Below are 26,652 nucleotides of genomic sequence, written 5' to 3' on the forward strand. Positions count from 1 at the left end.
ATCTGTAATCTTTCAATTATTTCTGTGTTTAACTTCAGTTACTAATTTATCCACTCGGCATCGGGAACACACAGAGCTCCGATCCATTTACCTATTTATTTAACCAGCACATCTTATTATCAGGAGGTAAGAAGTACTCAGAGACAAAACCCATGAAGATTCATCCTGGTTTTGCAGGTTTCAAGAATAAATTGTTCCAAATAACTAGGTCAATCAAATTAGGTCCCACGTGAACACATAGTCAGCAACACAACAATAAAATACAATTACAGCTTGACTAATTTAGCCAATTGACTTTGTCAGTGCAGGTTTGTTGAATCACTTGTAATCAGGTTGAGTAATGTTGGGAGTAACAGAAGTCCCAGCTGGTACAATGCTAAAATATTAAGACATTTTTATTATTCTAGTATTGTTTTCATTCAGGTCAAATGCAAAACGTAATTTTGTGCTAACAAACCAGGTGTGATTAGGTCCAGTTTATTTAACTATAAAGTTTAATGAGACGATTTCCAAAACTTCCAAAATCAGTTCAGTTGTTTTTGTAGAGTTTTAGCTGGAGCACATGGGTAAAAAATTTACTTCACTTACATAATCACACTCGAACTGAAAGCTTTTTTTTTTTTTTTTTTTACTGTAGAAGTGATTATACGATTGGCTGTACAGCTTGTTTTTCTCCGTCTTGGAGAGCTTGGTGTTTAATCTGGTAATGTGAACACCAGTCCTGAGGGTCACAGTAATCATAGCCGCAATTTAGATACAAAAGCATTGTGAGAACAATGAAACAAATAATTGACCATAAAATCTAACATTATAAAACTCAGCATCATTCTTGTCCTGTACATCTGAAGCCACATTACAAAGTAGGTTGGTTTCATAATGAAGATTGTACAGTTGACCGACAGGCTTTTTCAGGACTGTCCCATTTTCGGGGTGAGTGGAGTGCATGGTTTGGTCATTTAAACAAAAACAAACTGGTCCTTTGTGTATGTGCTATTTGGGGAGAAGAACAAAGTTGTTTTGTCTTTAATTACTCAAATAGTCACTTAAAATGTTCTGCCAGCTTGTGTTTGCAAACTATTGAGTTGCCAATGAAAACCGTTACACATAAGAAGATCAACAATCTGAAGGACAATCCGTGATTTGTTAATATTCTTGTACCCTTACAATTATCATACAAAGAAAAGAATTCCAATGTGTAACGAGGTGGGTCGTGCCTTGCCTCTGATGTGCCAGGTTCAGCCATGTACCTGTAACAACTGTAAATAAACCCAAACTCAGAACCCAAAATCAGAATCAGAATCAGCTTTATTCGTCTAGTAATTTGTTTTCAGCTGTTGGTAGCTCTCTACAATATACAAACGATACGATACAGTATACATACAAAACAATACGTATGCAGACAATGTACAAATTATAAGTCAGTTATAGTTATCAATAAGTTTAATGGCATTTGGAAATAAAAAAAAACAGTTGACACTGTCTGTGTCTTGTGTGCAGGGCTCTGTAGCACCTGCCAGAGGGTAGGAGGGTAAAAGGTTTGTATCCAGGGTGTGAGGCATCAGGTATAGATAGATAGATGGATGGATGGATGGACGGACGGACGGACAAATGGACGGATGGATGGATGGGTGTACGGACGGACAGACAGATAGACGGACAGATGGACGGACGGACAGACGGACAGATAGATAGATAGATAGATAGATAGATAGATAGATAGATAGATAGATAGATAGATAGATAGATAGATAGATAGATAGATAGATAGATAGATAGATAGATTCAATATATTTAATATGAATATATGCTAATTCCTAATTTCATTATTGCAACACATGTCGGAGCAATATAAGACTGGGTAGTTAATGAAATGTTCAGAAGCACATGATTAGTTATTTTCCATGAGGAACAGAAGGGGCATTAATGAAAGGCTCAGTCGTTTGTACTTTACCAAAAAAAAAAAAAAATGTAATTAAACTAATTTTAAACCAAAAAACTAATTCATTACAGAAACAGCCTGGCAGATGAACATGATTCTGCAACTCATACCCTCCCCCATCTCCCGCACATCTACATATACTTTGCAGTCTGCATCTATAGAAAGTTCTCTACAGAGAATTCTCTTTTTTTTATCTAACTGACAGTCACTGAGTATTAATTGGCTCCAGGTGGAAGTGTTTCTATTTATTCTGGTTTCTTTCTCACATTGACAACTGGCTTTACTCTTGATACCTTGAAGTCTGGTACAATTTTCCGCTGGCACAGATGCTGACATTCTTTATTTTTTGAGGAAGTCAGCTGGTGTTGTGGCATCTTTCAACCATCACAAGAAAACCGCTCTGGATGAACAAGCTGCATCAGAGGCGGCGTTGGTGGGTGGGTGGTGCCCCTCATGCATTGCTGTCCCCATCTTGTTCTGGGTTTCCTGTCTTTCCTCTTTAAAAAAAAAATGGCTGTCACTGGCGCTCTGAGCAGCTTACAGATTGTGATAACCAGTTGTCAGTTCAATTATATACATTTCAATCCACAACAGAATACAGGGGGTAAGAGTCCAGGGGTCTGAATGTTTTCCAAATCCACTGTATTTATTGTCCAGTCATTTTTACTATCGTATTTCTTTAGATAATCCATAATAAATGCATGAGTTCTACTGAACTACTTTTGTGTTTACTGGTGCTTCTAAAAATGTAAGAAAAAATGTAAGAAACTTAAAAACACTTAAATCCTGATTAAACCCAATGATGCACTATTTTTTCTTGCATTACTAAAGAACATTGCAGTATTCCAAAATGAATTATTTATCTATTTATATGTCTGTCTACTTATCTGTCTGTCTGTCTACCTGTCTGTCTGTCTATCCATCGACCTACCTGTCTTTCTGTCTCTCTATATATCTGTCTGTCCGTCTGTCCATCCGTTTGTCTGTCTATCTATCTGTCTATCTATCTGTCTATCTATCTGTATGTCAGTCTGTCTATCTACCTGTATGTCTATCTATCTATCTATCTATCTATCTATCTATCTATCTATCTATCTATCTATCTATCTATCTATCTATCTATCTATCTATCTCTCTGTCAATCTGTCTATGTCTGTCTTTCTGTCTGTCTATCCATCCATCCATCCATCCATCGATCCATCTGTGGGCCCTAAGTGCCACATCAGAAACATAGCCCATTAGATCAGAATAATACTGGAGTTTAAAGAGCAGAATTGGCTCTCAGACAATATATATTAAAGCTGCAGTCCTGAAGATGGCAGCAGCAGACCAACGTTAATCTGCTTCTCATTTTGAAAAAACAAAAAAAACAAAACGAGGCCTGTCAAAGCAGACCTAGTCCATAATATTGCTTGAATTTTTGATTTTATTTTACAGTGTGAGCACACTAGAGGTTTTTATTGTTAAAAAATGTGTCTACTAGTGATACCAAACACATGAAACAAGAAAGCTATTTTTTACTTTTACAGACCAATAGATTGTGTGCAGTACTTATACATGCACATATTATGTATTATTTTACTCTGTGTTTTCACAGGATGAACTCACTTTTTCATGTGGTGATACAGAGTTTGAATAAATCTTTATCTTCAATGATGGGAATGATCATTTAAAGCTGCACTTTGTGTTTAGCCTTGTGATGGACTGAATACGAATCCTTTATTGTCATTTCACATTGTACTTGTACACTTGCACCAGGAAATTGAAATACAACCCCCCCCCCCCCTCCCCCCCCTCGGTGCAAGAAAAAAACAGCAAACAATAGTACTACTATATACAAATATAAATATAAAACAGCACTCAAACAAAACAGAACCAGGAAAAGAAGCTATTGCACATGTCCAATAAATGTCAAATTTAAATTTAAATTATAAGTTGCACATGTCCCATTAAAGTGAAATGAAATTGCACAAGACCCGTTGAATGACTGGTGACCTGTCTGGGGTGTTTCCTACCTTTCACCCAATGAATCAGACCCACTTCGACCCCCTAATAATAATAAAGGATGAAGTAGTGGTAAAGCAGACAATGAAAGAATGAATTAATTTTGTGTTTACTGGTGTAATCATTATTTTATATTAAAATCTGTTGGAAGATCTGAGACATTTAAATATGACAAATAAGCAAAAATAACATAAATCGAACAGGGGGCAAATACTATTTCACAGCACTGTATGCTTGAGCGTTGAGCAGGGAAATATCAGGGTAGCGTGAAATGATCCAGTGAGTGGATAATCTCTACTCATGTGAAAGGATCATGAGGCACAGTGCCACTGTTCCAGTCCATTGCCAGCCATCAGTGTGGGGAGGAGGGGGGTGTAAACAGTCTGAGCAATAGAGCATTCTAATGTGAAACTAAAACAGCTAGGCATTAATGAGCAGTGACTTGCATTATATTTCATTATGTAAAACCTTTGTTTTAATTAAAAAATATTCATTAATCTTAAGTAATTACTTCACGCTGTGGTTATGGGATCATTACATTATATTTCAGTCTCTTCCCAGGTCTAGAACTGTTGGTCATTCTTAGTTCTTAAGCTAAGAAGTCATAACTTTGAGGTTTGACTGTATGTTTGTTAATAAATTGTTCTATTGTTTAAATATTTATTAAACCTGGTCTTTAGACTTTAAACTCTTGGCTATTTTTTGTATTTGCATTTATGCCTGAGGGTTGGAGGATGACGAAAAAAAAAACAGAGGTTGTAACACATCTGTAAACATGTTCCTGTCTCAGCCGGAAGGTGTTGCAAGCACCAAGTTTGTAATATATTGTCACAGATGTAATCAGATACATTCATTCTCTCTCTACACCTCATTTACAGTTTATTCACACTGCTGATTCCTGCTGCATCTGGCACGACTGTGTTGATGCAGCTATTACAAAGGACAGTGAGTAATCACACCACATGTGGTTAGAGTTGTATTCATTGAGTTCCTGATGGTCAGATGAGTCCAGTCGTGCCTCACTGCTATATGTTTTACTGGCTTCCACTGTTGCTTCCTGCTGTTTTTGTCTCAAAGCTGTGACCTGTGTGGGGGGTGTTTTTAAAGACAGACTGAATCAGAAAAGTCTCTCGAGTGCTGCCAATTCTGAGTGCTCCTGTAATCAGGGTTTCTCAATAGGCATGGTGCAATATTTGGAAAAAAGAATGCACTCATTCCCCTCATTAATTTAACAGGATTTTCAAGGTTTTTGTTAGTTTGTTCCATAATAAGCTTATTATAAGCAGCTAAGAGGTACATTTGCCTAAATTAAGGGATTTTCGACAAGTCTTATGACATAATTTATGTTGTATATGTTTCTTCATGCTCTTCATGTATACAGTGGGGGAAATAAGTATTTGATCCCCTGCTGATTTTGTAAGTTTACCCCCTTACAAAGTCTTGAACAGTCTATAATTTTTATGGAAGGTTTATTTTAACAGAGAGAGACAGAATATCAACAAAAAATACAGAAAAAAAACATTAAATAAAAGTTATAAATTAATTTGTATTTAATTAAGGGAAATAAGTATTTGATCCCCTACCAACCAGCAAGAATTCTGACCCCCACAGACCGGTTATGTGCCCATGAGGCACACAAATTATTCCTGTCCCTGTATAAAAGACTCCTGTCACAGAATCAGTTTCTTCCGTTCAAATCTCTCGACCACCATGGGCAAGACCAAAGAGCTATCAAAGGACGTCAGGGACAAGATTGTAGACCTGCACAAGGCTGGAATGGGCTACAAGACCATCAGCAAGAAGCTTGGTGAGAAAGAGACCACTGTTGGTGCGATAATTCGAAAATGGAAGAAATACAAGATCACAGTCAATCACCCTCACTCTGGAGCTCCATGCAAGATCTCACCTGGTGGGGTAAGAATGATTCTGAAAAAGGTGAGGTCAGTCCAGAATTACACGGGAGGAGCTTGTCAATGATCTCAAGGGAGCTGGGAGCAGAGAAATGCTGGATATGACCCCAAGAACACCATCCCCACCGGGCATTTCTTTGCCTCCAAACACGGCGAGTGGAGTTGATGCCAAAGAGCTCAATTTTGGTCTCATCTGACCATATCACATTCTCCCAAGCTTTCTCTGAATCATTCAGGTGTTCATTGGCAAACTTCAGACGGGCCTGTACATGAGCCTTCTTGAGCAAAGGGACTTTGCGGGCACTGCAGGATCTCAATCTATTACGGCGAAGTGTGTTACTGATGGTTTTCTTGGTGACTGTGCTCCCAGCTCCCTTGAGATCATTGACAAGCTCCTCCCGTGTAATTCTGGACTGACCTCACCTTTCTCAGAATCATTCTTACCCCACCAGGTGAGATCTTGCATGGAGCTCCAGAGTGAGGGCGATTGACTGTGATCTTGTATTTCTTCCATTTTCGAATTATCGCACCAACAGTGGTCTCTTTCTCACCAAGCTTCTTACTGAAGGTCTTGTAGCCCATTTCAGCCTTGTGCAGGTCTACAATCTTGTCCCTGACGTCCTTTGATAGCTCTTTGGTCTTGCCCATGGTGGTCGAGAGATTTGAACGGAAGAAACTGATTCTGTGACAGGAGTCTTTTATACAGGGACAGGACTAATTTGTGTGACTCATGGGCACATAACCGGTCTGTGGGGGTCAGAATTCTTGCTGGTTGGTAGGGGATCAAATACTTATTTCCCTTAATTAAATACAAATTAATTTATAACTTTTATTTAATGTTTTTTTTCTGGATTTTTTGTTGATATTCTGTCTCTCTCTGTTAAAATAAACCTTCCATAAAAATTATAGACTGTTCAAGTCTTTGTAAGGGGGTAAACTTCAGTAAACAAAATCAGCAGGGGATCAAATACTTATTTCCCCCACTGTACATATAAACACAGCCATACATACATACATACATATACAGAAATAAACAACACACACATACACAAATACATACATACATATAAACACAGACATACACACGTACATACATATACATTTATAGAAATAAACAACACACACATACACAAATACATACATACACATATACAGACATAAACAACACACACATACACAAATACATACATACACATATACAGACATAAACAACACACACATACACTCATACATAGACAGACATACACACACAAATACATACATACATATAAACACAAATATACACACATATATACATATACAGAAATAAACAACTAACACATACTGTACATACATACATATAAACACAGACATATACACGTACATACATATACAGAAATAAACAACACACACATACACAAATACATACATACATATAAACACAGACATACGAATACATACATATACCAACATAAACAACACACACATACACATACATGGACAGACAGACATACACACACAAATATAAGCACAGACATACACACATACATACATATACAGAAATAAACAACACACACATACACAAATACATACATACACATATACAGAAATAAACAACACACACATACACAAATACATACATACATATACAGAAATAAACAACACACACATACACACAAATACATATACAGATATAAACAACACACATACACAAATACATACATACATATAAACACAGACATACGAATACATACATATACCAACATAAACAACACACACATACACATACATGGACAGACAGACATACACACACAAATATAAGCACAGACATACACACATACATACATATACAGAAATAAACAACACACACATACACAAATACATAAACAGAAATAAACAACACACACATACACAAATACATACATACACATATACAGATATAAACAACACACATATACACAAATACATACATATACATATACAGATATAAACAACACACACACACACACAAATACATACATATACATATACAGATATAAACAACACACATATACACAAATACATACATATACATATACAGAAATAAACAACACACACATACACAACTACATACATATACATATACAGAAATAAACAACACACACATACACAAATACATAAACAGAAATAAACAACACACACACACAAATACATACATATACATATACAGATATAAACAACACACACACACACACAAATACATACATATACATATACAGATATAAACAACACACACACACACACAAATACATACATATACAGATATAAACAACACACACACACAAATACATACATATACATATACAGAAATAAACAACACACACACACACACAAATACATACATATACAGATATAAATAACACACACACACACACACACACACACAAATACATATACATATACAGAAATAAACAACACACACACACACACACACACAAATATATATACATATACAGAAATAAACAACACACACACACACACACACACAAATACATATACAGATACAGAAATAAACAACACACACACACACACACAAATACATATACAGATACAGAAATAAACAACACACACACACACACACAAATACATATACAGATACAGAAATAAACAACACACACATACATACATACATATAAACACAGACATACACACGTACATACAAACACAGATATATGGGCATAAACAACACACAGAAATACAAATACATACTCATACAGACATAAACAACACACACACACACACACATATAAACACAGACACACAGAAATAGACATACACACAAAGACATACATATATATATATAAACACAGACACACACACACACACATAGAAACACATATAAACACAGACGCACAGATTTACACACACACACACGCACACATATAAACACAGACACACAGATTTACACACACACACACGCACACATATAAACACAGACACACAGATTTACACACACACACGCACACATATAAACACAGACACACAGATTTACTCAAACTCAAATTCAAAAGAAGCTTTATTGGCATGACAAATAAGGCCATTCGTATTGCCAAAGCAAGTTAGAGAGAAATAATAAAAATAACAATAAGAAAGAACAGATATATATATATATACAGTGCCTTGCAAAAGTATTCAGCCCCCTTGAACTTTTCAACCTTTTGCCACATTTCAGGCTTTAAACATAACGATATGAAATTGTAATTTTTTGTGAAGAATCAACAACAAGTGGGACACAATCGTGAAGTGGAACGAAATTTATTGGATATTTTAAACTTTTTTTAGAAATAAAAAACTGAAAAGTGGGGCGTGCAATATTATTCAGCCCCCTTGCGTTAATACTTTGTAGCGCCACCTTTTGCTGCGATTACAGCTGCAAGTCGCTTGGGGTATGTCTCTATCAGTTTTGCACATCGAGAGACAGACATTTTTGCCCATTCTTCCTTGCAAAACAGCTCGAGCTCAGTGAGGTTGGATGGAGAGCGTTTGTGAACAGCAGTTTTCAGCTCTTTCCACAGATTCTCGATGGGATTCAGGTCTGGACTTTGACTTGGCCATTCTAACACCTGGATACGTTTATTTGTGAACCATTCCATTGTAGATTTTGCTTTATGTTTTGGTTCATTGTCTTGTTGGAAGATAAATCTCCGTCCCAGTCTCAGGTCTTTTGCAGACTGCAACAGGTTTTCTTCCAGAATGGTCCTGTATTTGGCTCCATCCCTCTTCCCATCAATTTTAACCATCTTCCCTGTCCCTGCTGAAGAAAAGCAGGCCCAAACCATGATGCTGCCACCACCATGTTTGACAGTGGGGATGGTGTGTTCAGGGTGATGAGCTGTGTTGCTTTTACGCCAAACATAACGTTTTGCATTGTGGCCAAAAAGTTCGATTTTGGTTTCATCTGACCAGATCACCTTCTTCCACATGCTTGGTGTGTCTCCCAGGTGACTTTTTATAGATATCTTTGAGAAATGGCTTTCTTCTTGCCACTCTTCCATAAAGGCCAGATTTGTGCAGTGTACGACTGATTGTGTCCTATGGACAGATTCTCCCACCTCAGCTGTAGATCTCTGCAGTTCATTCAGAGTGATCATGGGCCTCTTGGCTGCATCTCTGATCAGTCTTCTCCTTGTTTGAGCTGAAAGTTTAGAGGGACGGCCGGGTCTTGGTAGATTTGCAGTGGTCTGATACTCCTTCCATTTCAATATGATCGCTTGCACAGTGCTCCTTGAGATGTTTAAAGCTTGGGAAATCTTTTTGTATCCAAATCCGGCTTTAAACTTCTCCACAACAGTATCTCGGACCTGCCTGGTGTGTTCCTTGGTCTTCATGATGCTCTCTGCGCTTTAAACAGAACTCTGAGACTGTCACAGAGCAGGTGCATTTATACGGAGACTTGATTACACACAGGTGGATTCTATTTATCACCATCAGTCATTTAGGTTAACATTGGATCATTCAGAGATCCTCACTGAACTTCTGGAGTGAGTTTGCTGCACTGAAAGTAAAGGGGCTGAATAATATTGCACGCCCCACTTTTCAGTTTTTTATTTCTAAAAAAAGTTTAAAATATCCAATAAATTTCGTTCTACTTCACGATTGTGTCCCACTTGTTGTTGATTCTTCACAAAAAATTACAATTTCATATCGTTATGTTTGAAGCCTGAAATGTGGCAAAAGGTTGAAAAGTTCAAGGGGGCTGAATACTTTTGCAAGGCACTGTATATATACGTATATATATATATATATAACAGTTACATGTGCAAAAAATATAAAATAGAATAAAATATTAATAAAAACAGTGCAAAATAATAACAATAAAAATTATTATATTTACAGTAATATATACACACACACACACACACACACACACGCACACACACACACACACTGATAAGGCTCGGTATTGTTCAGCGCTCGTTCTCATCATCATAAAGCAACAGAGCTGGAGGTGATGAAGGGGGTCGCGAGCCAATCAGCTGAGCGCGAGGAGGAGCCAGCGAGCAGCTCGTGCGCCCGGTACCGACCTCCCTACTTACTGCATTATAACCCGTCAGCTCAGCCAGAGCGCTCCGCGTCCGTTACAGCCGTTATCTTTTTAAACCGTTTGAATAATTTGAAACGCACTGACCGTTATTTTAAAGCGGAGTGAGCTGGGTGTCGTTATATTTCCGTTACAGAGCTCGAGCGCGCTCTCTCATTGTGGTGTTTACGTTACGTGTTGACGTGTTGTTGCTATCAGAGACCGATTCCTGTTAGCTACCGGTAACGGCTAACCGAGGATAACGGAGCTGAATGAAGGTGATGTTGTGTCCGTGATGGTGCTGCTATAGTGGATGTTCTGGTGTGTATTTAGGGGTTCGTGACAGTTGATTTTTCATTCAATTTCCCGTAAATATTCAGTTGTCGGTATGTTGGCTCGGGACGTAGAGCCGAACCGAGTCCATCCGCTATGATTCACCGCGACTAACGGTTCTCTGTTTAAATACACGGGGACGAATACTGGAACCCTTCCCCTCTGGTACCGGGACCTTCTGCATCCCAGTCATGGATGATACCGGGATTATCCGGCGCAGACGACTGCAGGTGAGACCATCAATCCTTCAAATCTCTTCTCTCCCGGGCTGTGCGGTATATCGCTTGTGAATCGCAATTATACTTCAGTAGTATATACGACTATATTGGTCAAAAGTATTGTGGCATCCCTTATAATATTTGAATTCATGTGTTTCAGCCACAGCAATTGCTGTAATAAATCAACCATACAATGGTACTTATATGCTTCCTAACGTTGGAGCTACAGTTTAGGGAAGGCCCTTTCCTGTTCCAGCATGACTGTGCCCTTATGCCCAAAGCAAGCTCTATACAAGACAAGAAGAGGCCTGTACAGAGTCCTGACCTCAGGCACACTGAACACCTTTGGAATGAATTGGAACATCAACTGAGGCTTTCTTGACCAACATCATTTCTCATTCATACTGATGCATGTTTAATAAATGGGCACACATTCCCACAGACTTACTTTAAAGTCTTGTGAGAAGCCTTCTGGCTAAAAAGATCACATAGGTCACTCTAATTTATTACCATTTGCTTTTGTAATGGGACGTCCAACAAGCTCATGGTCAGGTGTCCAAATACTTTTGGCCATATAGTGTACTAATCTGTCATCCAGTCTAATCAAATATACACAGACACACACACACACACACAGACATGCACACGTACATGCACATACAGGCATAAACAACAGACACACACGTATAAACACAGACACAAATATACACAGACATGCACACACACATACAGTAGGTCACTCTACTTTATTACCATTTGTTTTTTGTAATGGGACGTCCAACAAGCTCATGGCCAGGTGTCCAGATACCTTTGGCCTTATAGTGTACTAATCTGTCATCTAGTCTAACCAAGCCTGAAGATTTTTGTGTCCAGTCTGGTAAAAAAATCCAGTTAAAACATATATCAATGGAAGCTGTCTTGAGCTGGTTTTAGATGTAGCCATGCTGGTTTGAACTGGAAGTGGAATTTAGACATTCCTTCTTTTTCTGGAGCACAGGATGATGTAAGATGCATCTATGTAGAAGGATCGCTAGGTTTTCAGATAGACCTATTAGTCTTCCATAGTCTTCATCATTGGGATTGACAGGTAAAAAGGGCACACCTCCTTTACTGGGACTACCAGGCACAGAGGACAGACCTACACCGGGACTGACATGTACAAAGGCCATGTCTCCTTTATTGGGAATTACAGGCATAGAGAAGACACAACTCCACAGGGACTGACTGGTACAAAGACCATGTCTCCTTTATTGGCATTGACAGGTATAGGGGACACTGGAATTGTTGGGCAAAGGCTATGTCTTCTTATACTGGTTGACCAGTTTGGTCAAGGTGTTTTCTGATTCCTTACTTAGATAAAGATACACGTGTCAGCAAACTCATTCAAGACTTCCATGCTGATTAGGTGGTTGACCACCTTGGTCAAGCTTTTAATGCTGGTCATTCTAGTTTAAGATAGTAATGCTGCTTAGCCACTTTGTTCAAGAGTGCCATGCTAGTAGACCACCTTGGCTAAGCTGTCAGCACCTTAGCAACTTAACTGCATGTCAAGTCAGGAAATACATAACAACAGTCTAGCCACCACAGGTATACTATCACAACCACTTAGCAACAACCTACTAACCTACTGAAACACCATAGCAAGCACTTAACAACGGTGCAGTAGCCTCCAGGAACACTATAGCGATGAGTTAACCACAGTCAGGTAAAGGCTGTGCTGTTTGCAACAGTATTTTTAGACGCTCCTCCTCTCCTCCTTCACCTCGCCTACCCATTATGCCTCTTACTGCATGCCAGGTAGAAATACTAAGGTTGTGTGTTTGCGTATGTGTGTGTAAGTGTGTGTACACAGGTGTGTATGCTTACAGATGTTCATATTTGAGCAGGATTATTAAGTATTAGTGCTGTTTACTTGCTGGGTTGACAGTTACAAAAAGTTGTTAAGAGTTGTGTGTGTGTGTGTGTGTGTGTGTGTGTGTGTTAAGTACACAGGGGAATGAGTTGTTGTGTTTATGCGAGAATAATTGTCCTCTAACGTTTTTTTCCATCCCTTGGGTTCCTTCTCTGAATCACACTCACACACACACACACACACACACACACACACACTACACCCAGACTGTACTGTTACTGCCATATGGTGCAGCACCCAGTCTCTGGGGACCAAAGGTGAGGGGTCATACCCGTGATTCACTCATTTACGGCACCACACAAGAACAGAAGGATGGATGATTGGATGATGGGGGAGGTGAGCAGATTTGTTAATAACTAGGTTCTCCAGCCTGGTGTTCCACTAGGGTATCAGGGTAACGGTAAACATGAAGCCCAACAAAGTGTCCTGATGTAAGACAGGCACAGAACCACGTCACAAAGTCTGTAATTTTCTAATTAAAGGACAGCTCAGAGGGTCTCCCACCTACACCATGCACACGGCTAATGTTTCATTTACCAGTGCAGGCCTGGCATGAATGAAGAATAAAGAGTAAGCAGAAGGTCGCTGGTTTAAACCCCACCACAGCCAGGTTGCCACTGTTGGGCCCTTAACCTTCAATGGCTTAGACTGTATACTGTAAGTCGCTTTGGATAAAAGCGTCTGCTAAATGCTGAAAATGTAAATGTAAAAAGAGTGATTATGACACTGGAAGTGAAGGGAGGGGAGCTCTGGGAGTGATGGGCTGGAGTTCAGGGTGGCTCCCTCATTACCATTATTGTGTCTGGCAGCAGAACCCCAGCAAAATGTAAAGAGCTGTGGAGGGAATGGGGAGGAGGTGGGCGCGAGAATCCATCCAGAATACATACATACAGTGTATCACAAAAGTGAGTACACCCCTCACATTTCTGCAAATATTTTATTATATCTTTTCATGGGACAACACTATAGAAATAAAACTTGGATATAACTTAGAGTAGTCAGTGTACAACTTGTATAGCAGTGTAGATTTACTGTCTTCTGAAAATAACTCAACACACAGCCATTAATGTCTAAATAGCTGGCAACATAAGTGAGTACACCCCACAGTGAACATGTCCAAATTGTGCCCAAAGTGTCAATATTTTGTGTGACCACCATTATTATCCAGCACTGCCTTAACCCTCCTGGGCATGGAATTCACCAGAGCTGCACAGGTTGCTACTGGAATCCTCTTCCACTCCTCCATGATGACATCACGGAGCTGGTGGATGTTAGACACCTTGAACTCCTCCACCTTCCACTTGAGGATGCGCCACAGGTGCTCAATTGAGTTTAGTCCATCACCTTTACCTTCAGCTTCCTCAGCAAGGCAGTTGTCATCTTGGAGGTTGTGTTTGGGGTCGTTATCCTGTTGGAAAACTGCCATGAGGCCCAGTTTTTGAAGGGAGGGGATCATGCTCTGTTTCAGAATGTCACAGTACATGTTGGAATTCATGTTTCCCTCAATGAACTGCAGCTCCCCAGTGCCAGCAACACTCATGCAGCCCAAGACCATGATGCTACCACCACCATGCTTGACTGTAGGCAAGATACAGTTGTCTTGGTACTTCTCACCAGGGCGCCGCCACACATGCTGGACACCATCTGAGCCAAACAAGTTTATCTTGGTCTCGTCAGACCACAGGGCATTCCAGTAATCCCTGTTCTTGGACTGCTTGTCTTCAGCAAACTGTTTGCGGGCTTTCTTGTGCGTCAGCTTCCTTCTGGGATGACGACCATGCAGACCGAGTTGATGCAGTGTGCGGCGTATGGTCTGAGCACTGACAGGCTGACCTCCCACGTCTTCAACCTCTGCAGCAATGCTGGCAGCACTCATGTGTCTATTTTTTAAAGCCAACCTCTGGATATGACGCCGAACACGTGGACTCAACTTCTTTGGTCAACCCTGGCGAAGCCTGTTCCGAGTGGAACCTGTCCTGGAAAACCGCTGTATGACCTTGGCCACCATGCTGTAGCTCAGTTTCAGGGTGTTAGCAATCTTCTTATAGCCCAGGCCATCTTTGTGGAGAGCAACAATTCTATTTCTCACATCCTCAGAGAGTTCTTTGCCATGAGGTGCCATGTTGAATATCCAGTGGCCAGTATGAGAGAATTGTACTCAAAACACCAAATTTAACAGCCCTGCTCCTCATTTACACCTGGGACCTTGACACATGACACCAGGGAGGGACAACGACACATTTGGGCACAATTTGGACATGTTCACTGTGGGGTGTACTCACTTATGTTGCCAGCTATTTAGACATTAATGGCTGTGTGTTGAGTTATTTTCAGAAGACAGTAAATCTAGACTGCTATACAAGTTGTACACTGACTACTCTAAGTTATATCCAAGTTTCATGTCTATAGTGTTGTCCCATGAAAAGATATAATGAAATATTTGCAGAAATGTGAGGGGTGTACTCACTTTTGTGATACACTGTATATACACAGATCAGCCATAACATTAAAACCACCTCTTAGTTTCTACACTCACTGTCCATTTTATCAGCTCCACTTACCACATAGAAGCACTTTGTAGTTCTACAATTACTGACTGCAGTCCATCTGTTTCTCTGCATGCTTTATTAGCCCCCTTTCATGCTGTTCTTCAATGGTCAGGACTCTCCCAGGACCACTACAGAGCAGGTATTATTTAGGTGGTGGATCATTCTTAGCACTGCAGTGACACTGACATGGTGGTGGTGTGTTAGTGTGTGTTGTGCTGGTATGAGTGGATCAGACACAGCAGCGCTGTGTAAGAACAAAAAATTGCTGTGTAAGACCTAAGAAACTGGTAGCTACTTAAGAAGGAAATGAAGCGGCCGACCGAAAAGCATTTAGATTGACGACAGCATAGCACTAGTTCAAAAACTGGACAAACCTCAGACCTATCGGTCAGCTCATCAGATTTCTAGGGAAACAGGACTTAGCCAGTCATCATTCTGAACTGTTTATAGTGATCTGGCGCTGCAACAGTAAAATAATTATGATGAAAATTGATGAAAGTTTGTTAAGAGCGAAGATACAGAGCTCTCAGTATAGACTGAACTTTTTGTTTTGCTCAGGAAACTCTCCTTCACCTCCAGAGTTTGCATGGTGGTTGCCGTGGTTACACATCACACCTTTGTGATGCTGTGCTCAGGTTGCTTTTAATGTGATATAAAGGAGTGTAGCAAAGTCTGTTCCAGCTCCAGGTTTATTTTCGTCATGGATCAGTGATACAGTTTGCTGCTGCTGTTTGGCCCAGCATCATTTGCAGTGCATTAAAAGATTCATAATTCATTACATGATTTCTTTACCCCATTAATTGTACACATTTAGTGCTTGAACCACTTCATATTTCCACACAACTTCATTTGACTTTGTACTTATGTCACAACTATACACCGATCAGCCATAACATTAAAACCACCTCCTTGTTTCTACACTCACTGTCCATTTTATCAGCTCCACTTACCATATAGAAGCACTCTGTAGTTCTACAATTACTGACTGTAGTCCACCTATTTCTCTCCATATCTTTTTAGCCTGCTTTCACCCTGTCCTTCAATGGTCAGGACCACCACAAGACCACCACAGAGCAGGTATTATTTAGGTGTTGGATCATTCTCAGCACTGCAGTGACACTGACATGGTGGTGGTGTGTTAGTGTGTGTTGTGCTGGTATGAGTGGATCAGACACAGCAGTGCTGCCGGAGTTTTTAAACACCGTGTCCACTCACTGTCCACTCTATTAGACACTCCTACCTAGTTCGTCCACCTTGTAGATGTAAAGTCAGAGATGACCGGTCATCTATTGCTGCTGTTTGAGTTGGTCATCTTCTAGACCACAGGTGTCAAACTCACGGCCCGCGGGCCAGATCCGGCCCGCCGCGTCATTTGATCCGGCCCGCGAGAGCTTAAACGACTGTACGATTGTTGTGATGGTTCGAGTCGTTACAGAGACGCGCTTATAATTTAATGCGCTCCTGCGCCTTTAAGAGACAACGTGACATCGTAGTCATGGCAACTAATCTTTAATTTCCTTCGGGATCAATAAAGTATCTATCTATCTATCTATCTATCTATCTATCTATCTATCTATCTATCTATCTATCTATCTATCTATCTATCTATCTATCTATCTATCTATCTAACTTAACCTTCGCTAAGAAGCCATGTGACTTTTACTGCAGGAGAACGCGGGGTAGCGTAGTCAGTAATGTAAACAATAATAAATAAATACAAATAATTATCTTGCAGTATAATACCCAAGCATCGTCTGTAAGTAGTGGCGTTTATATTCTCAGTTGTTAGTAAATGTTTAGTGAGTATATCACAGCGTTTTAGTTACAAATTTACCGTAATTAAATACTGTTGTTACCGTTACTATAGCAATTAGTATCTTTACACAAAATGCTAACTCGTTATTTTACGTTTGGTTAAATCTCATATTGTACCAGATGTAACACTTGACTACAGCTGTGTGCCTTTACTGTATTAAGTTCTTTATTGTTTTTATTGTTTGTATTTTTACTTCATTCCGGTGCACACAGTGTATCACACAGCTGGGAAGCAAATAAACCGACTGTATTCTGAAGAGAGCTGTCTGTCTGTCTGTCTGTCTGTCTGTCTGTCTGTCTGTCTGTCTAGCTGAGAAAGGGGGATAAACTATTAGTGAGGGCAGAACAATTGTCTTAAAATACACTGTAAAATCCTACATTAACTGCATCTCTCAAAATGCATGCTGATTTTGTGACCTGCAAAGTGACACATCCCGCCAGTAGATGATGTTACACATATTTACACATAATCCCAAAATGTACAAGAAGATAAGTAAGAAAATTAAGCAGAAGGAGGAAATTTAATGAAAGTGAAAACAAGTTTGTGCTTCAGGAAGAGAAACCGGTGCGTCTCTTGTGTTATGAGGCCGTGTCTGTGGTAGAGTAGGACAATATAAATGCAGAATTCAGCCTCCAAGAAAAACAGCAATGTGACTGCAATCACAGCAGGATACGTTACAATCGGCCCTTCGAGGGCCACCATAATGCTGATGTGGCCCTCGGTGAAAATGAGTTTGACACCCCTGTTCTAGACCTTCATCAGTGGTCACAGGACGCTGCCCATGGGCCGCTGTTGGCTGGATATTTTTGGTTGGTGGACTATTCTCAGTCCAGCAGTGACAGTGAGGTGTTTAAAAACTCCAGCAGCGCTGCTGAGTCTTATTCACTCATACCAGCACAACACACACTAACACACCACCACCATGTCAGTGTCCCTGCAGTGCTGAGAATGATCCACCACCTAAATAATACCTGCTCTGTGGTGGTCCTGTGGGGGTCCTGACCATCGAAGAACAGGGTGAAAGAAGACTAAAAAGGTATGTAGAGAAACAAATGGACTACAGTCAGTAATTGTAGAACTACAAAGTGCTTCTATATGGTAAGTGGAGCTGATAAAATGGACAGTGAGTGTAGAAACAAGGTGGTGGTTTTAATGTTATGGCTGATCAGTGTATTGTCTGAGGAATTGAGGGTTAAGGGCCTTGCTCAAGGGCCTAACAGTGGCAACCTGGCAGTGGTGGGGCTTGAACCAGCGACCTTTTGATTAGTAGTCCTGTACCTTAACCGCCAGGCTACAACTGCGGTTTCTGTGTTGTTTCATAATTTTGTCCTTGAGAACTTTAGGAGGCTTTTTCACCTTGATTGCTTCTATATCTTGCTGCATAAAATCATCGCCACACAAATTACTGTCTTGCTTGAACCAGGCCATGCTTTAATGAAACACCCTTAACTTTCACATCAAACATGGTTATGTAAAAACCTATACTGTCACCATGCTAACGACTGCCCTGCTAAATACTAATGGTCTGTAGCCAAGAAGCTATACAGCCGGCTTTTAAATGAGCACAACCAGCACAGATTTTGGAAATGATGCTCGAAATCATGCATGTATTCATGACTGGATTTCTTAAATTCATTAAAAATGCCTCCAAAGCTCAGCAAGTGCCCATCAGAGGCTATTGTAATAGCACTGTATTCTTTCTAATGTTTCTAAGGTTTCTCAAAAAATTGTTGTTTTAGCACTCAAAAAATGTTGTGATCTGAGTTCTGAAAGTGACTATGAGCATAGCGCTAAGCTTCTAATGTCATGTGTGTTGACCTGAGAATATAAATGTTCATCTTTTGAATGTTATAAATATGGCCCTACTAAATTCACGGGAGAATGTGCTTAATTTCACAGACCTCATTTTTTTTAAATCACAGATTTCACAGATGCCACATTTTACAGTGGTCATTAAATTACACTCATAAACTGAATGATAGAATAAATAGAAGCTACAATACACAGCACCTAGAACATTTAGCGACGGTGCGAGGCTTCATGTTCTGACTCAAATACAAAAATTCTCGTCCGTGTTTTGACCCCCCACGCATCTACAGGCTCGAACTTCGACATCTTGGACATTTTGACTAACCGATTGCTAACTGAATTGCCGTAGGATCACTAGGACTGTGCAAATTAACCAGTTAACCTAAGGCCCATGAACACTTCGCAAATGAAAAACATTAAATCGCTATACACATTACACAGCAAATTGCATATTACATGGGAAAGGCTATTTTCACGACTGTGATTTAGGTAGGGCCTTAATTATAAACCTGTGTTAGGTCCTCACCTGTAACACCAATAATCTTCAACTGTTCAGCTTGTGTCAGTTTCTTAATAGGTGTACACATCAGAATCAGTTGCAGATGTGTGAATATTCAGGCTGAAAAAGATATCACCAACACTAAATAATTCACTCATCTTGGTGCTCGGTGTTAGGCCATTTAGCATTGACGTTGCATTATAGCAGTGGGTACACTTGTCAGGAAAATGAAACACTATAGAGTAGAGCGGAGGACTATTAGCTCTGCTGAGGGAGAGTAGAAGGAGAGCAATGAAGGAGAAAAGAATAGAGGTCAGTGTTGCTACCAGGCTGGGAGGGTGAACGCTAACAAACATGAGATCAGCCTCAGCCCTTAACCCTTTTTAAAAAGCCCACCTGCTATGAAGATTAGCGGTGTGGCTTGGTTATGGAAACAAGTCCTTCTGCCTTGTCAGATATGGTTGGCAGAGGGGGCATGTAGGCGTAGATCATGGGCACCTGTGCCTTGTTAAGCATTAATTCGCTCCAGGTGGAAGTGATTCTATATTTCACAGTTTCTTCCTCACTGATTTGCCACCTCCTCTGTTGGGAAAACTGCTTTCTCCTGGAACCCTGATGCCAGGCTCTGTCCGGTCTTGTTTTTTACTGGCGTATGAAGTCAGTACACTTTTGTCTTTTTTGGGAAGGCTGGTGTTGCAATCTTTTTTGGGCATCACAAGGGAACCCCACTGGATGAGCGAGCTGCCCCAAAGGTGGTGTGGCATCTCTTTTCCAGAGTGTTGAATTCACAATTCCAATTTGGGCATTAATCCAAAAGCATTTGTATGGCTGGGCACTGATATTAGTCTAAAAATCCTCAGTCGATGTTCCAGTTCATTCCAGAGCTGTTCAGTGGTGCTGAGGTCAGGACTCGAGCTTTAAATCGAGCTTTTCTTCATGTCTTTAAAGAGCTTAATTTGTGCACAGGGGCACAGTCATGCTGGTCCGGGTCCTTTCTGTGCGGAGTTTGCATGTTCTCCCCGTGTCTGCGTAGGTTTCCTCCAGGAGCTCCGGTTTCCTCCCACAGTCCAAAAACATGCCGTCAGGTTAATTGGAGACACTGAATTGCCCTATAGGTGAATGAGTGTGTGTATGTGTGTGTGTCTCCCCTGCAATGGACTGGTGCCCCGTCCAGGGTGTCACTGTGTGCCTTGCGCCCATTGAAAAGCTGGGATAGGCTCCAGCACCAGTCAAGACAGTAAGTGAGTAATTGATTCATTTCAGCTGTTATCAATGGTGCTTTGTAGAAGAGGTGTCCCAATACTTTTGTCCATATAGTGTATCTCAGTAGAGCGGAGTGCAGCAACATCAGAATGCAGCAGCAACACTGCAGTGATGCTGGAACTCCACTAAAGCAGAACGGCTCCTGTTAGCAGAGTGCGCTAATAACGGCTAAAAGAGCTGCACTGTGGGGGTCTTCTGTTCATGTTCTTACTGTGACCTGCTGCTGTGATCCTTCTCTGATGTCTCTCCTGTGGCATGTGCCATCTAACTTCTTTATGGTTCCTTTAAGTAATTAATAAACCAACTGGTATTGATCAGGGTGGTGCTGTGGTCCACTGGGTAGCACTGTTGCCTCACAGCAAGAAGGTCCTGGGTTTGATTTCTGTGTGGAGTTTCCATGTTCTCCCTACGTCTGTGTGGGTTTTCTTCCGGGTTCTTCGGTTTCCTCCCACAGTGCAAAGACATGCAGTCAGGAATGTGTGAAAGTGTGTGTGTTTGCCCCTTCTGATGGACTGCCGATCTGTCCGAGGTGTTTCCTACATTTTGCCCAGTGAATCAGACCCACCGCAAACTGTTGTTTTTACCTCATTTTTATGCTTTATCACTGCTTTATCCTGGTCAGGGTCATTGTGTGTCCATTGAATCATTGGGAACAGTAACACACCCCGGACAGGGCGTTTCAGGAACCTGTGACCATGTTTATTTGATTTAAAAAAGGTTTTAATATTTGCTGCATGTGGATTTCTTCGCTACAGAGGATGGATGTTATCTGTTCTACAGAATACACATCTGGAGAACCATGTGAGAGAATTTGGTTGTTGTGTCTAAACAGAGAGAGCTTTGATAGGGTCACCACATCTGGCTCCACAAAGCCATCTAATACACATCCACAGACAGTCAGGTTTGAATTGTACTCAGCTGGTCTTTACTAATGAGGACTTTGGCAACCAGTTCACCAAAACAAGTACGCCAGTTAGCTTTTCAAACAAAGCCTGGCTTGATACCAGTCTGCCATGTGGAGTGTAAGGTTGTGTTTATACTGTCAGTAGGGATGTAACGATACACACTACCCACGATGCGATGCAATTCACGATACTGGGTTCACGATACGATTTTTCCCGATTTATTTAAACTAAAATTGAAGGCAAATTATGACAAAGTTTCCTTTTATTATTTCTCTTAATAAAAAATAAAATAAAATACCATATTTGTGAGATCGGTACAAACTATGCAAAACAATTTTGAATTAAGCCTAATTTGGCTGAAAAACCCGTAATCTGGCAACCAGGCATATAGCGCCAGTGACGTCAACCAGGCAAGGTGTATAGTGCCAGTGCCCTCTGCTGTTTAAAGTGAATATCGAGTCATTATACATGTCAAATTGATTTGAATCGTGGAATTTTTTAATCGGTTATTAACCGTCTTGTGGTGCATCGTTACATCCCCAACTGTGTCAGCTTTGGTAGGATTAAAACAAACTCTGGTGTGATTGTTCAGTTAGTGTGGTTTTTACAGTAAGTCTGAACACCTTCTTTTAAACTCTGGTGCACCAAATAAGCAGACCGAGAGCGCTGGCTCGCAAAAGACACAACACACATGCGTCATATATCACTTTTTTTTAAATGTATTTTAGTTTGATTGTAAATTTGAAAGTGTGAACGCTAAGTAAACCAGGACTGAAATGTAATTAAGCAATAGAACACGAGAGGGAGTGTCGATAACACACGACCTCAAGTTTTCTATTGCTTTTATACAACAGTTTTTACAAAATAAAGAAAGAAAATAAATCAAAGAAGCCCTGAATTTCATAATGAATATGCTTTAATATTGACGATACCTTCCGCCAAAAAGTAGTTCCACAACGAATGAGTTGCTGCTATGCAACGGTAAAAATTCCCTACCCTGCATTAACACAGTAGGCTAAAAAAGGCACATAGTTTAACACTACAAAGTAACGCTAGTTTGGAATAAAAATAATGTTGGTCATGTTCTGCACTGAGGACTGCACTCCACCTTTTTGTGGAACCCGTTTTCACCCATGCGCTCTGCACAGGCGCCTCTCTATCTGCTGGTCAGGGTCCTTACACAGCGCTTGAAGACCCCACCCACATAGTCAGGTCATCCCGCCCTAGCAGAACCGTGTCTGCTGCAGGCACTGCCAAATATGCCTGCAAGATGGCCCCCAGCCGACCGGTGGCAACACTGAGTTTCGAACCGAGGAGTTCAGAATCTCGGCGCTGGTGTGCTAGCGGAATATCCCGCTGCGCCACCAGGGCGCCCAAACAGAGCTATTTCTGAGGCTCTAGGACTAAACCAAACCACAGTGAGAGCCATTATGTCCTAATGAAGGAAAGGATGCTGAATGTTCTCAGAAGTTGTAGCATCCCAGTGGTTAAGGTATTGATGTTCAAACCCCACATCTGCCAGGGACATCAGTGCTTGTCTGACATCCTTCATTAAACACTATTTTGATGGTCCTGGAGTAATTTTATGTCACTGGCATCTGTAAAAATTACTTGGTTTTGTCACATGCTGGTGTTCAGACTCACTCAAACCTACCTGCTAATAGGAGACCAGGCCCCCACTCGTCCCCTCTGTGGATCAAGAACCTCTGTTAAACACATTTTATATTCATGCCTACAGATAAACAACTGCAAAATAAAATTCTACCATACAAACTACTAGGGGTGGGGCGATCTTTATTTGAACGATCCGATATCGATTCATATAAACGCGAGATCGATCTTTTAAATACGCCCCTTTTTACGGTGCACACGGAAATCTGTTACCCCCTTTAATTTCGCGTGACCAGCCAATGTTTTTTCATGCAACGAGATCTGACCTGCACATCAGTTTAGCATGGCAGAAGCTCAAGTTATGACCACTACACAACTTTTTGCACTGATTTTCGCTCGGCGACGGGTCGGTGCTGGATTCGGGAGGAACTCGGTGTTCGCTCTGCGATCAAAACTCGGCTCTCAATCAATGTGAGAAACAGCGAGGGGAAACACAGGGGAGAGGTTGTAAACAGGTGGTACAGGGGGATAATATAGTTTCTATCAGAATACATCAGCACACGCGAGTTTTACAGTATTTCTGACCTGATCGTTCTCTACAAAACAAAATATTTATTAACCTCCAGCTCACTATAGAACGATCCATGCTGCTCGTGTTGCCAAATCCACTCAGATTCATTTATTTCATCAGCGCACAAACTTTCATCTCTCACTACTTGTTGATGTGCATGTTTGGACGTGGTATCATTAAACCTTTCATCACTTCTCACGTGTGTTTTCGTGACAGAACGTAGTTTTGGAGAGCAGAGAAGCTCGCCTGTGATTCCCCCTGGTGATAGATGGTGTAGTGTAAAAACCCCCCATCGCCGATCAGTCGTGTAGTGTGAACATTACAGCGACCACGTGTTAATCAGAGTGTCGTGTAGTGTAAACTTGGCATAAGCTGTTCAACAGCCAGGTGTATGTTTACATTACATTTACAATGTTGTAGCATGTGAGACATATAAAATAATAATAAAAAATGAATGTTACTGTTTTCTGTTTTGGATTAATTATTTATGTAAACAAAATACACAAATATTTTTAATAATGAGTGTTCTTTGTACAATTATCACATTCGTTCTCTGAGCATCTGTACATATTTAAACAAAACCTGTTAATGTAACTCAAATATGCCTAAATGTGTTGAATCGAAATCGAATCGAATCGGAAATCAAATCGAAGCGGGACCTTGTGAATCGAATCGAATTGATCCAGGAAATTAGTGGCGATACCCAGCCCTACAAACTACTACATGAAGCAATATGACACCATAGACAATATAACAATCTATTAAATCGGTTGTAAACAATCTCTTAGGCCGGTTGTGGCCTAGTGGTTAAGGTACTGGACTAGTCATCCAAAGGTTGCTGGTTCAAGCCCCACAGCTGCCAGGTTGCTGCTGTTGGACCCTTGAGCAAGGCCCTTAATCCTCAATTGCTCATACTGTATACTGTCACAGTACTGTAAGTCGCTTTGGATAAAAGCGTCTGCTAAATGCTGAAAATGTAAATGTAATTAAACCTTACACCCTCAGTCATGCAAGCAACACCCCAATCTCTATAAAGTCTTTTCATGACATCCTATAAAGAAACAAATTGACCCCACACTTAATAAAAGATGGAACCCATTATTCAGCCATGATAACACCCGTAGCAGATGACGTGTTGCTAAGAATCCAACAAACAATCATGCTGGTGTTAATATAGTGTAAAATCTATTTCCTCTTCTTCCTCTTCCTAAATGTATCTCTGATGTTTACAATTATGTTAAGCAAAACAGTGAGACGAGAGGAAGAAAAGAGAAAAGCTGATGGTCCTATATACTGTTTTCTTCCACCAGCACTGTTTTCATTTGAGTTCAAATGAAAGGCAGAGCAGAGTAACACACCGCTGCAGTCTGGATGTCTGACCTGAAACGCCCTGATAGACACACTGCATCTCTGGCGAGCGGCGCTGTTTGAACAACGCCCTGGCACCAGACACGGGCATCTATTCCAGCTCATAATATTTCTATAATGCACAGTCCTTCATCTGTGGGTTCCTCTGGGTGGGTGTGACGTGGGAGTGGTACATGGTGTGACTCACAGCTGATGAAACAGTTTTACAGGCCAGCAGATTTGTGTGTGGGGTTTAAAGCAGGGTTTCTTTTCTCTATAGCTCTCTCTCTATCAGCATCTTTCTCTGTGCTCCGCCGTTCATCTGACTTACAGTCGCAAGTGGTCAGTGCTAATTATAGCTGTGAACTGGGTCAGTTGTGTCCCAGAGATCACCTAAACCTCGTAAAGAGGTGGACAGGGATGTATATGTCCACTTAACATTTCAGCACTGCTTTGTCCTTGAGTGTTGCCATGTATTTCTGCAGGTTACTTCACTGTTATGCTTGGGTTCATCTTTACTTGGCCTGTAGGTTTTTATTTGGTGTTTGTTATATGAATTATTTATGAATGTTGACTTTTATTGATGGCTAAATACTAGGAGTGGATATAAAAATCGAATGATTGTCTTCAATGATCATTTATTCATTCATTGTCTGTTTTATCACTGCTTTATCCTATTCAGGGTTGCAGTGGGTACAATTCACCCAGAAAATGTTGCCAGACTCATTTTTGGCATTAAGCAGTTGCTTTTATCCAAAGCAACTTACAGTATATTGTCTAAGCAATTGAGGGTTAAGGGCCTTGCTTAAGTGGCAACCTGGTAGTGGTGGGGCTTGAACCAGCAACCTTTCGATTACTAGTCCAGTACCTTAACCAGCAGGCTACAGCTGCCCTACACACATTCACACACTTTTACACATTAAGGGCA

General features: G+C 40.6%; 1 protein-coding gene across 2 annotated transcripts in view; it reads left to right on the top strand.

Moving 5' to 3' along the window:
* The first annotated feature begins 10,957 nt into the window (after positions 1-10,957).
* mast1b (microtubule associated serine/threonine kinase 1b) overlaps positions 10,958-26,652 on the top strand; it is an 86,575-nt gene continuing 70,880 nt past the window's right edge. For both annotated transcript variants that reach the window (XM_063016388.1, XM_063016397.1), the window contains exon 1: positions 10,958-11,454. In XM_063016388.1, the coding sequence (XP_062872458.1) occupies positions 11,416-11,454 (39 nt within the window). In that variant the 5' untranslated portion in view covers positions 10,958-11,415. The remainder of the gene's footprint in view (positions 11,455-26,652) is intronic.

The sequence above is a fragment of the Trichomycterus rosablanca genome, chromosome 2 (assembly GCF_030014385.1).
Source record: "Trichomycterus rosablanca isolate fTriRos1 chromosome 2, fTriRos1.hap1, whole genome shotgun sequence".
NCBI lineage: Eukaryota > Metazoa > Chordata > Actinopteri > Siluriformes > Trichomycteridae > Trichomycterus > Trichomycterus rosablanca.